Source organism: Daucus carota, chromosome 9, assembly GCF_001625215.2.
Source record: "Daucus carota subsp. sativus chromosome 9, DH1 v3.0, whole genome shotgun sequence".
In the NCBI taxonomy this organism is placed as follows: domain Eukaryota; kingdom Viridiplantae; phylum Streptophyta; class Magnoliopsida; order Apiales; family Apiaceae; genus Daucus; species Daucus carota.
The window spans coordinates 43,678,952-43,691,662 of record NC_030389.2 but is presented as its reverse complement, the minus strand read 5'-3'; the positions used below and the strand labels follow the sequence as shown (position 1 = coordinate 43,691,662).

Genomic DNA, 12,711 nt, shown 5'->3' with positions numbered 1-12,711 from the left:
ATGGCTACTCGAGGCAAATATGATATCCCTAACAATCCATTACAAACAGCATCACCTCACGACTAGAGTACGACCTTTCCAAAAACCCGTCTCAGAAGTACTATCCTGAAATTCCACTCTTTTCCACACACGCTCCTTACTCATCTTTGCCCGGGTCAATCACTGCTTCTGATTGCAAGATAGTTTGTATATGCAGAGATTCAACTGATACGTTTGTTTCCTGGTGGCATTTCGTCCAAAAGCTGGCACCAGAAGGCACAGAATTTGTTCCCATTGAGGAGGGATTCAGCACTTCTCCAGGGGCTATTCAGTTTATGGTCCTTATTTGGGAACATAGCAAACCTGCAGATACCTGGTAAAATATTGTTCCTAAGATACGAAGATTTGAAGATTAATACGCTGGTTAATGTAAACAAGTTGGCCAAGTTCATAGGCTATCCATTCTCCTTTGAAGAAGAGAGAGATGGTGTCGTAGAAAGACTCAAAATTTTGGTTTAAAGGCGAAAGAACAAATTTTGTACCCAATTTGGTACCTGGATATATCGACCATACATGCTTGATAAAGAACCACACTCTACAGGAGCACAAATTTCCAAAGGAATTTGTTTCTTCAGAAATACCGACGGTAATCATACACCATACAGGTAATCTCCTTGCAGCTTTTAAGCTGTGAGATTTTTAACACAACTCTTTACTCGCTTAAAAAAAAAGTTATTCACACAACTAATACTTTCACATTGCCTGCAACGACTAGAAACAAGATGCCATAAAATCAAATGAAGCTTTTCGGAAAAAAATGGAATTTGACATCAAAGAGGAAGCGAAGAGAAAAACAACCATGTATACATGCACAACTAAGACTTTTCTACAAAATATTTGGCAGCTGGGAATCTAATCTCTGCTGCAATTCCTTGATCTTCATTGAGAGCTCTGTCTTCTGCTCCTTGAAGCTTAGTAGAAGGTAGTCCTTGCCCTCAATAACCTCCTTCAAGTCACATACTTCCTTCCTCAGCAACTCAATCTTATCTCCATCCCTTCCCTTCTCTGAGGAGTCCCAATTGCTCTCAACATCTACATACCCACTTGCATGTCCATTTCTCCCTTCCGTAGGCCATACATTAACTGTTGGAGGCTTGTCATAGGCACTTACTTGCCCTACACAATGATCTGCAATTGCCTTTCGTAATCTCTGGATTTCTCTTTCAGAATCAAACAAATCCCTGTTGGCAGCATCCAGCAATGACTGCACATGAGTAGAATGTGAAAGTTGTGCGCTAAGAGAATTCTGCAGTTCTGCAATCTGATCTTGCATCTCCAGTATCATGTCATCCCTTCTCTTCAGCTGTTGCCTCAGCTTTTGTATCACTTCTCGCTTGCTGAAGATGTCAGAACCAGAATCCGAGACACAGGGAGAATCAGAGCTGTTCGAATGATGAAATGGCTTCTGTGGAAGCTCTAGACGGTCAGGAGAAGACTGCCAAATCACACCATTTTCCTTATTATATTCATGGGCAGAAACAGTGACAGGAGAGAGTGCCATATCATGCTCATTAAGCGTCTGGTTTCGTTGCTGCTTAGTCTCCAGATTTTTGGTTCCTGCTATTAATCAATTACAAATACACGCATTAGATGGTTCCATTTTCTCATGCATACACATACATGGGCTTATTTCAAGCATCAAAAGCAACATATTTCTATCTCAGGTAATACAGTCATTCTTCTAAAACAAAATCACAACATATTCGAATACGTAGCACAAAGAGTAAACTAGTTAGGAGAACCACCGCAATAATAACACCACATTCAGATTCCACACCACATATACAAGACAAGCAATTGAAAAATGATGTCCTAAAGTAGATCATAAACCCTGTTTAGAATATCTGTACCCTGTTTTCAATCAGAGGGTTCATTACTGTGGGTCGTGTTTAATCCATGTAATCCACTCATCTTAAGAGTATTTACAGACAAAGTGTGTCGTGTTTAACAGATCTCCCAAACTGTGGATGTAAAACTCAGGAACACATATTTTGTGTATATATACTAATACTTGTAATATTGAAGTTTGTAGGAGTATCATAAGTATAAAGTATAGGACCTTAGCCATTTACTTTTTCCTATATTCATTAACAAGCCCACACAAATTTAGAACTAAGACTTACATAAGGTTATGCGGGTTGAGATGCAGGATACACTTCAAATTTAAATAATATTTATTGAAGAGGATATTTCTATTGTGTTAAAACTGGAAATCCCGAATTATAGGTTGGTACCATGTGGTGGTTGTAAAACATGAATCAACCACAATCTTCTACATTGGCAGTAAACTCATCAAATGTGTAGGTAAGAAACTAGTGGCAGTACTATTCATATTATCATATATCATGAATTAGCAATTACATAGTGGTTTCGCAATATTGGCCAACAAGAAACGAAAAATGTTACTCTTACACCATCTATGCTACTACTGAGTACCATGAGCAATTGAACTGTGCTCCTTTTGCTTAAAAGCAGGCAATGCAGAAGATGATCATTATTAGCCAATTACCAATGACATGTCAATGATGAAGATTAAAAGTAATATAAACCTTGAAGCAGCCAAACGGTGTAAATTTTCAGCAGAGAATTAAATTCCACTTTTCTAGGAAGGCCTACAGCTATTGGTAGGAAAGTTATTCAAGAAAACAGCAAACCTATTTGACCCTCAAATCTGGGATAAATGACATAATTTCCTACCTGACATATAAGTGTAGCAACCATCATCATTTTGCGACAAACAGTATGCATCTGAATGCAAGTGACAATTGACTAGTTTTTTCTTCTCTGTCGATTTTGTACTTCCTGCATTAAATTCAGTTAGTGAACGCAATATGTACAGGAAATAATAGATTAACTATTACAAGACCTCTTGAACCTTTGCTACTACTCTGCACTTCTTTTGTGTCAAGAACCTGCTTGAGCTTGTATCCCAAACGCATTGATAATGTACTTAAAAGTGCACCACCTGCAATGAGAATCCAATTGGGCCCTTCTGCCTGAAGACCTTTAGATATCTGTGCTCTAGGCAAGCCATTGCCTTTTGGTTTCATTTTAAAAGCGTGTGCAGAGGATGAATAGTAACAATTTTGGGCATCCAATTATGGCCTACATTTAAACACAACAATAACTAAATTGGTGTAGATCAGACAAATTAAGTATAACTTCGTAAACTGATTATCCTTTAAGTAGAAGCCACTCTGAACCTTACCCTATAAAAAAAAATGAGCACATTAAGATATTTTAGTATATTATATTGTATTCAATATATATTTTCTCAACAGCGAGCAATTTCACTTCAAGTCCATTTAAGTATCGATTTTACCACCTGTTTCTAGACATAGCTTTTAACACACACACACACACATGAATATATGATGTATCCTGCACTGTGCTTTGATAGAAAATATAACTATATATACAACTTAGTAGGGACTTCAGAAATAGGCTTCTAGAAGTAAATACAAAATGATTCTGCGTGGTAGTCTAACTTAAATAGTTACGCCTTATACTCGAATTTATTTGCAGAAACACACATAACCTTGACTTCTTTCAGAGAGAGAGCATAGGCTCCTTACACATCTATACTTGCTATAATGGAAGAAAAGAGAAAGGGAAATCACTTCCTCTCTCTATCTGAGAGTGAATTACAAAGCAAGAGCTTTGTCCATCATCCGTTTCATAGTAGAAAGAGCAGTAAGGACATAAATTCCTGACGACTCCGAGATGCTGGCCATAGTTACCCGGTTCGCGGTACGGTCTATGGATCTGCGAACTGGTTCGCTCGTACCGGAACACGGGTCGAAGTCGACCCGGATCGGCCGGGATCGCGTTCCAGTTCGTCATTTCCGGCGAACCGCGGATGCTTACTCCGACGACCGTAAAATGAGGAAGAAAGATAGAAAATCGATTTGGGCTGTATTGTTTTGATGATCTGTGATATACATATATATGTTTGTGTATATTTGTTTGCTTAAACTCATGAAGAAGATGAAGTGTGAAGAAGATGAGAGACGTGCATGTGAAACTGTGCAAAGGTGTATGTGTGCAGCTGTATTAGTGAATAAGTGATAGACAGCTGTATCTTTTTCTTTACTTTATTCTTTTTTCATTTTCTTTTATTTTGATACTAGTCACGTGACGCTCAAAATTCAACAGATGTGCAAAGCTCAACATCTGTTCACATTTAATTTTATCATTTTTTTCTAGTTTCAAAAACGAATATTGTAATTATTTCAATTTTAATATAATATAATATTGAAAATCGAAAAACTAAACTGTTATACTAATTAATATAAAAAAGTAAAGCAAATTCACATATTTATAATTTTTTTCCTTCATTATATATATACATTAACGGGATCCTTATATCGACCCGCGTACCCGATTCACTACTCAGCGTACCCAATTCACTCAAACTAACGTTCCACGTATCCGAACTCGTACCGCGTACCGGATCGATCCACGATCCGTGCAACACTGTGCTGGCAGTGGCCAACTCTGAAGCAACATACATTTTTAAATTTCCACATTGATTTAAGCAATTACCTAACTGAATCCTAAATGACCCACATTCACCTAGTTAGCACAGTCATAAGATAAGAACATAAGATTAAGAGCTGATATCTAATATTTCGGTTACTTGGGGTTTTTCAGAGAAGCCCAAACTTTTACTGGTCACTAGTCATCAATGCAGTGGGATAAAATGCAAGCAAAGTCTACACATCCAATGCAAGCAGAAATTTAACAAGTTTAAAAGATGTTATACTCTTTATTATTCAATAAGATTAATTGCAGAGAAATACAATTTACACCTAAAATTAAAAATTTAGTTGGGATGAGAGAATTAGAAGCATAATACAGTCTAGAGCTATAATTAAGTTCCAAAAGCATTTATTAGGTACCAATATATAAACCAAGAAGAGGAGATCATCCATTGTGATAACTCATAACACACCCAAAAATACGTGAAAACGACTGGAGGCCTGAATTCTATATTTTATTTGGTAAAGCTCCAATTCCAGAATCCCAGATAATGTGAAATGAGTACAGAAGAATTTGTTAATTGACTTATTAGGCATATTCGAACTGGATTTTTTATGAGGTACTAAAGTTTACTTTAATAGAACACATAGGTGTCAAGTCAATAGTGGTGGGTTGGGTACAATATTGATTTTTAGCCTGTTTAGGAAGTTGAACAAACCTCTGAACTGTAGAGAAATACTCGGACGACAGTGAATTCCAGTCAAATGGTCAATTGCTCGAAAAGATTCCAGGACACAATAGTTTTACTTAATATTTAATTAAATTTTTGAAAGAAGATTAAAGGCTGAGACTAACAGATTCCTATGGTAGACTACAATAACCCTGCAACAGGCACTGAACTATTTCTTATTAATGCCAAATATCGTACTCAGGCAGTAAATAAGGCCAAAAGAACAAATATTTGTGGAAGCAATATAGGGGTTAAAGAAACAATGTAGGGGTAGAAGGTCAAAAGCAGCAATACTCAAGTGGGGCACAAAAGTGTACCAGTCCGCTAAGATATCCTAAGGGTACTGAAATCACAGCTGCTAGGTCAAGGCCTCTCACACCCCAAGAGCATATGAGGCTGGCCGCATTCATATGCTCCTTACAAGGCAGTAAAATATGTAACCTCTGTAGCTTTATAAGCTATAATTGCAAAAGTCTAGAAGGTCATCCCATCTTTCATGTATTCTGATTAAATAAAATTGTAGGCAACAATTCAGTTCAGCATCATTTGATCACGGTTTCTCTAAAGCAGTGCTTCTCGGAATTTTTGATATAACAAGTGATTATAATACTATTGGGTAATTTATCAAATATTGACTTAATGGTAAAGGCTGCAGTATATACTCCATATTTGGCCACTTGGGATGATAAGGATCTACACAAGTCAGTTCACCAGATTTGACTCGAACACTGCAGGGACATGATATGTCACAATTGCTACAACAATAAGCTTACTGCAAAATGTACTGAAAGAGTCACAAAATGGTTGCAAAATCAAGGCATTTTTATTTCTACACACCGACAAAGAACAATATTAGGCACGACACTTCAGCCGTCAAACATATTGAACTCTGCACATCACATTTCGACCCTACTAAAACAACTATGTATCATCAATTTCTCTGTACATCACGTCCTTAAACAAAGGGATTTCAATATTTCATCCCTATAAAACAACTAATTATCCCCAATTTCTCCGCACATCACATCTCTGAACCAAGGCATTAACACAGGTAACAAAAATAAACAAAACTAATTAAGAGTTACAAGATAACCCGCTAATAAACATATCCACAAGTATCTTATCACGAGGTTCCGCTATCAGCTACGGTTCCACATTTCTTCTTCCTCTAGTCAATAATATCACATCTACTCTCTCCACAAGCACTCATATCACCAATTTGACTTCCAAACCAAAAGCACTAAAAACACGCTGCAAAATCACTTGCAACTCTCTCACACACACAGACACACATTTCTACAATATTTACATAATACTCTTCTCAAATTACTCCATTTCCTATATTCCAGATGTTATAAATCTGAATATTAATCAATAACCAAAAACAAAAAAATGAGTTTAAGCTAATTCAATAATCTCAATTGCAGCACAGCAAAATGAACATATACGTACGCTTATATGTATGTATAGGTGATTGAAATGCTATTTATATACCTGAGAAACGAAGCAAACGATCGGATTGATTTGGGGAGGCTAGGGTTCTTAGCTTTCTTTAAGTAAAGATACTCCCCATTCTCTATTTTATTTTCTTGCTTTTTTTCTTTAACCTTTTTATATTGTTCTCTTTTTTTTATTTAGCTTGCTGCTTATATAAACTAACAGACCAGATATTACTTAGATTCAATTAGAATAATTCTTTTTTATTTTGCCATTCAAATTTCAAAGCGATTGCTATGCATATTTCTAGAAAACGAAAAAAAAAATAGTGTTTCGGAAAAAATTCGAAAAATCTGATAAAAAATCCACATTCATATCTTAAATAAATCTGATATTATCCGTATCCGAAACAAAAGCGGATACGATGTCAATTCAAAGGGTATTATCCGGGTGCTATAATTTCTTGTATCTTCAAAAAAGGAAGACTTTGTAAGTTTCAGTATGAATAATGATATCGACCATGACTCTTTCAAATGGGGAGTCTTTGGTCAAAGACGGTCATTTGTACATGTATCATATATTACAAGATTTGTCATAAAAGAAAAATTGTGCTCTCGGAGCCGTTGATGTGAATCTGTCGTTAATGATATTAATTCTTAATTCAGTTTTTAAAATTATTTTTAATTTTTATGATTTTTTAATATAAAAATAAAAAATTTGATTGAAAAACAAATTCAGATCCAGATATTATCTGTATACGTGTATACTAATAATATCCGTCGAATCCAGATTCAGATATTATCTTTTAAAAAAATCGGATTCTATCCGAATACGAATATGAATTTTCGGATTTAAATACGGATATAAATAGATTTGTATCCAAATTATCTATTCTGACACCTCAAAAATAAAGTGATTTGTGTCATCATCTCAAATAGATTTGTTAAGTAAGGGGCCGTTTGGTTCGTCTTGGAAAGGAATTCAAAAGAGAAATGAGGAGAAAATAAAGAAATGGTTCTTCAATTATTTATTAGTTTGATTTTGATTTGGAGATGGATCGTATAATTATTATTATATCTAAACTTTTTTTAGATGTTATATAATTACAAAAGTCAAATATTATGTTTGTAATAATATAATTTATTCACATGTTTTATATTAATATAATTTTTAATTAAAAATTCATTATTTTTTAACAAATTAAGATTTAAATTTTTATCATTTTTCAAATTTATAAAAATTACACACACATATATATATAATAGATCAGAAAAGTTAAATACTAAATAAAAAAACTAGAAACTAATATGACCATTGATTTATTTTCCTCAGCTTTTAATTTTAGCCATTCAATTATTAAATTTAAAAAATATAAAAAACAGAATTCCTAATCACTGATCCATTCTGTTGTCACTCTCTGTAGTTTGTATCTCTCTGCGAAGTTGTATCTCTCTACTGGGCTGTAACTCTATTTGCGAAGCTGTATCTCGCTAATTTTCCTTGTGTTTCTCTTCGATTATCAAAGACTAGAGGCTGTATCAGAATTTCAGATACCAGAGGCTCTGTATTTCGTCGATCATCTCGTTAACATCATTGATTTCGTCGAAGCTGTTTTGCTTGTTTGAAAATCAAAATTTCAGCATGATTTCGACGGATTTGATAAAAATTAGTGATAATCAAGGTACATCCTCTTTATAATCTCATCTGTAGCTAACTGTATTTGTTTCAATTGTATTAATGAGTTTGATTTTGTGTTTTTTACTTATATTTTCGTAGTTAGAAGATCGTAATGTTGTTATGATTGCGGCGTTTACGAGTAATATAATTTATCAAAGTAATGATTTTGTAATTATGAGTTCAATATGTGACTATTAGTTGATAATGTGATTTTATCAAAGTGTTTATCAGTTATGTGAGTTTTGCCTGTTGATGCTATACGAATTTTGTATTTTTGTAGCTATGTGATTTGATTATGTTTGTGTTAATAATTAAATCATTTAATTGTACTTATTTGATTTATGCGAGCTTTTTTATGTTTTGTTATCTGTTAAAATAGTTAGGGGTCATTTGTTTAGAGCTTAACCGGCTTAACGAGGCTGAATGAAAGATTGTTGAAGCGCTCAGCTTGTTTGTCTAAACAAATTCAGCTTCTGAAAGATTCATTTTGTGCTGACCGATTCGGGAGAAAATTTCCGGCTTAATCATTCACCTGCTGTGTAACATGTGTTAACTGTGTACATTCCGGTCTATTGCTACTATGTTTCATAGTAATCTTTTTTCTTATTATTTTTTGGACATAGTTAATTACTCAGTATTTTATATATTTATTATGACTTTTATTTAGAAATTTAATACACATAATTTATAAATTTATTACGATTAATTATATTATATATTCCCATAGTTGAAAACAAAATTTAATAATAAATAAGTAATTTTTAAAATTATATAAATAGAATTTAAATTTTACTTTTTTTAATTGTTATATATGTGATAGTTATGACTTATGATAGAACTTAAACATATATCTTTAATTGAAATTATTGACGATAAATATATATATATTGTTCAGAAGATATTACGAGTTTTTTTATCAAATGATATTATTCATTACTCATTCATATTATTAATCATTCAGAAATTTTAATCATTCAGATATTTACATTCAGATTTGCCAAATGACCCCTTAAAAGCAGTGTTACTGTGTTTGTAGGCTCAAGTTGTAGCGATTCATCTCGTGTCAGTGTTATTGATTCTACTGCTCATGGTTGCTTGAGTGAAACAGATAGTGTTATGTGAGTGTTATTGATTTACGTTGGATGTATTAAATTTTAGTAATTGAATGACATCCTATTTGATGTTCTTAAACTACTGATGTATTTATAAGCTTATAATTTTTTGGACATTTTCCCCCTATGGCTTCTTATATTCACTTTACAACATCTTAAGCTACCAACCATATAACTGAACTGCACCCAAGTTTGTTTCATTTCCACCAAATCTTGATGTGATATTTTCCTCCAGACCTCATGGGATGGAACGACTCCACAGACGAGTGCCAGCAGTAAGGCCATTCCTTTGGTTGCAGATGGTCCTTCTGCTGCAACTGCACCTTCAGTTATTCCTGAAATGACACACACAACAGTTCCTTTGAAGTGTAACTGGACAGAACATACCTCTCCCGAAGGATTCAAATACTACTACAACAGTACAACTGGTGAAAGCAAAGTTTTCTTGCTATCTGAAGAAAAATGAATCATCACATGATACACCACAATTGCAACAGCCCTCTCAATCTTCTTCAGTGAGTTCTCTTGAAGAGAATATGAACTTAGATCTATGCTTCTTGAAACACACACACACACACACAATTTTTGCTCATTTGACTTATGTTTGCTTACCCTTTTATATGTTGAAATATTCAGCATCAGGCTCCTGGATATGCAGGTCACCAACGTACTCAGGTATGTCACTGTTTTTATATATTTATAACTGAAATAATATGCAAAGTTGGTAAAAACTGTTTGCAGACTCGCAGTGCATCACAAAAGCGGCAATTTTTTTTTAATTCGTTTAGTGAATTGGATTTCAAAGTTGCAAAGAATCACCAGTTTTACTTTATTCAATGATGTTATGTTTAATATATATTTCTGTGAAACATTTCATCCCCTAGTTCTTATATATTAGTGTCATGTTAATATGAAACTGCTCTTCTCCTTTTTATGCGACTCACTCTGCGTAATGGCTTGTGCCTTTTTGTCTAATGTATTACAAGATATGTATGGTAACATATTTTATGTTATATATCTCACGCAACATACTTTGTGAACTGTGAGGAGCGATATTTCACTGGTGCACAATTTGTAAATAAGATCATGAGCTATTAAATCATAATAGTTCAAGCACATGGCTTACTGAGGCTCTATTTTATAATCATAACGATGCATCTCTGAGCTAGTTATATCTTAAATAACAAAATATAATATATAATAATACTATAGCAGATAATACGGTGATCGACAAGGAGCCTGTTTGTCCCGGCTTAAAGCTGTTTCCAATTTTAAGCTGAAAAATATATGTTTGTGTAATAAGTTAGAAGCCGACTTAAAACCAGATTCTGTCACTTTGACCGCTCTTAAAGGCTTTGTAATGGAAGTCATGGTTGGGATTCCTAATGAAATGCTTTATTCTTTGGCTAATAGTGTCTCTGCATGGATACAATATTTCGTGCCCAGTATACAGGCCTCCCACATCAGCAGAACGCGGGATGTAGTCATACAATATATTTTGCAGTATTCGAAGCAAAAAGACTGCAAACCAGGTACAAGAGGAAACTACAGTACCTATTACAATAAACATTTAAGTATCAGGTTTCACCTTGGAACCTTGGAACCTGATAGCAGCAGCTATGCTTACACCTTATGTGAACCACACTGTGACAGCAAATTGGATATAGAGAAAGTTCGAGTTCATTTAAATTCATTCGAATCCATAATAAATTGAAATATATCAGCAATCGCTTTCAGGTCTGACTGTGTGATTGTTTGGTTGAGTTTAAAATTGTAGGCTATGACTTAAGATAACTTAACGTGATAATGAGAGGTTAAAATGTTTGCTTCGGTAATTTTGATCTATTAATGACAAGTAAAACTAAGATCCACATAAAATTCATTCTTTGTTGATCTATATATGAGAAATACCTCGAACGTCTTCAATCTGATTTGGTTGAGCATAATGCATGCATATTTTTATTCTTCAAAAATATAAATAAAAGTCGGAGTTTTATGATTACTGGGTTTGAGTTTAATTTGTCTGATAATCCTTCCTATCGATTATAACTAAATTTGCAAATTCATCAAACACATTTTTCGACTCGAATTTGAACTTGATATAAAAACTGAGTCGAGTTTAAGTTAACCGAGATGAGTTACGACACATGGGTTATTGTTATACATGCACGTTATATGGAGAGCGTGTTTGCGAGTGGAAAGAGGGCACTGGAGTGCAAGGCAACGAAGTAAAGTAGATACTCTCCCAGGGGTGGTTGTTAACGTAAGCAAGCAAATGCTGCTTTTGTTCCCTTGTTTCTCGCTTTATTCTTTCATTACTGTTACTCCCTTCGTTTCTATTTACTTTTTCCGTTTGAAATGTCGAGAATATTCATAACATGAGACAAATTACTAATCTACATCCAATCTATAAAACTAAATGTAGTCGTGAGTGATCTTGTTGGATTCGTATTCATGAGTACTTTAATATGGTAAAGGTTTTATATTTAATACTAATACGAAATTAAAGATATTAATGATCAAAAGTGCGTGTCGGCAAACGTGATAAAGACAAACAGAAAAAATATTAAAAAAAATATTAAAAAACGGAGGGAGTACTATGAGGCCGTTTGGGTGAGTTTAAAATAAGTGCTTTTTGCTTAAAATAAAAAAGTGGAGTAGAAGTTAGAAGCAAGTTAAGACTTATAAGTGATTAAAGTGTTTGGGAAATAAGTAGAAACCCTGAAACAAAAGCTAGCATTCCTAACTTTTTATAAGTACTTCTTGACTTTTTACACAAACGGTACGAAATAAGTGCTTCTAACTTATAAACCCAGAAATTGGCTTAAAAGTTGTTCCCAAACAGCCCCTATGATTTATGGGAAACCAGACTCAACTCTACTGCTCCTATAACAATCCTATTTTTTAACCACTTTTTCCACCCAATTATATTTTACCTTTATTTGTATCCAAAATAAGTGGAATACAGCCGATGTTTAAAAACACAATCAAAGCTATAGCCATCAATAATGAAAATGGCTTCAATTTTATAATCGGCTATCACCTTTTTGAGTTCTAATAGTTCGAAACCAAACTATGACATGAACAAAAACTTAAAAAAGAGAATGAATAATTGTAGTAAAGCAGTAGTATAAGGCTATAAGCCAAAACCTGAAAAAGATGATTGAATAAGTGTTCAACACTTCACCCATCAGTGCCATCACTAAAATCTTTTTCTTTTTGCATGCTTTAAAT

General features: G+C 33.9%; 1 protein-coding gene and 1 long non-coding RNA gene across 5 annotated transcripts; one reads left to right on the top strand and one right to left on the bottom strand.

Annotated features, from left to right (window-relative positions):
• Nucleotides 1-762: 762 nt before the first annotated feature.
• Nucleotides 763-6,884, bottom strand: LOC108202935 (uncharacterized). 4 transcript variants are annotated; one of them, XM_017371562.2, is made up of 4 exons: nucleotides 6,746-6,884; nucleotides 2,906-3,144; nucleotides 2,737-2,841; nucleotides 763-1,599 (listed from the first exon to the last, which is right to left on the bottom strand). In XM_017371562.2, the coding sequence occupies exons 2-4, from the start codon at nucleotides 3,087-3,089 to the stop codon at nucleotides 866-868; spliced, it is 1,023 nt and encodes a 340-aa protein (XP_017227051.1). In that variant the 5' UTR covers nucleotides 3,090-3,144; nucleotides 6,746-6,884; the 3' UTR covers nucleotides 763-865. The 4 variants fall into 4 exon arrangements, with proteins under 4 accessions (XP_017227051.1, XP_017227052.1, XP_017227053.1 ...); XM_017371563.2 differs by having other exon boundaries at nucleotides 763-1,596; XM_017371564.2 differs by having other exon boundaries at nucleotides 2,915-3,144.
• Nucleotides 6,885-8,078: 1,194 nt separating this feature from the next.
• Nucleotides 8,079-10,414, top strand: LOC108201901 (uncharacterized). Its single transcript, XR_001802966.2, has 3 exons — nucleotides 8,079-8,369; nucleotides 9,713-9,992; nucleotides 10,114-10,414. It is a non-coding gene; the product is annotated as an uncharacterized LOC108201901 (long non-coding RNA).
• The last annotated feature ends 2,297 nt before the right edge of the window (nucleotides 10,415-12,711 follow it).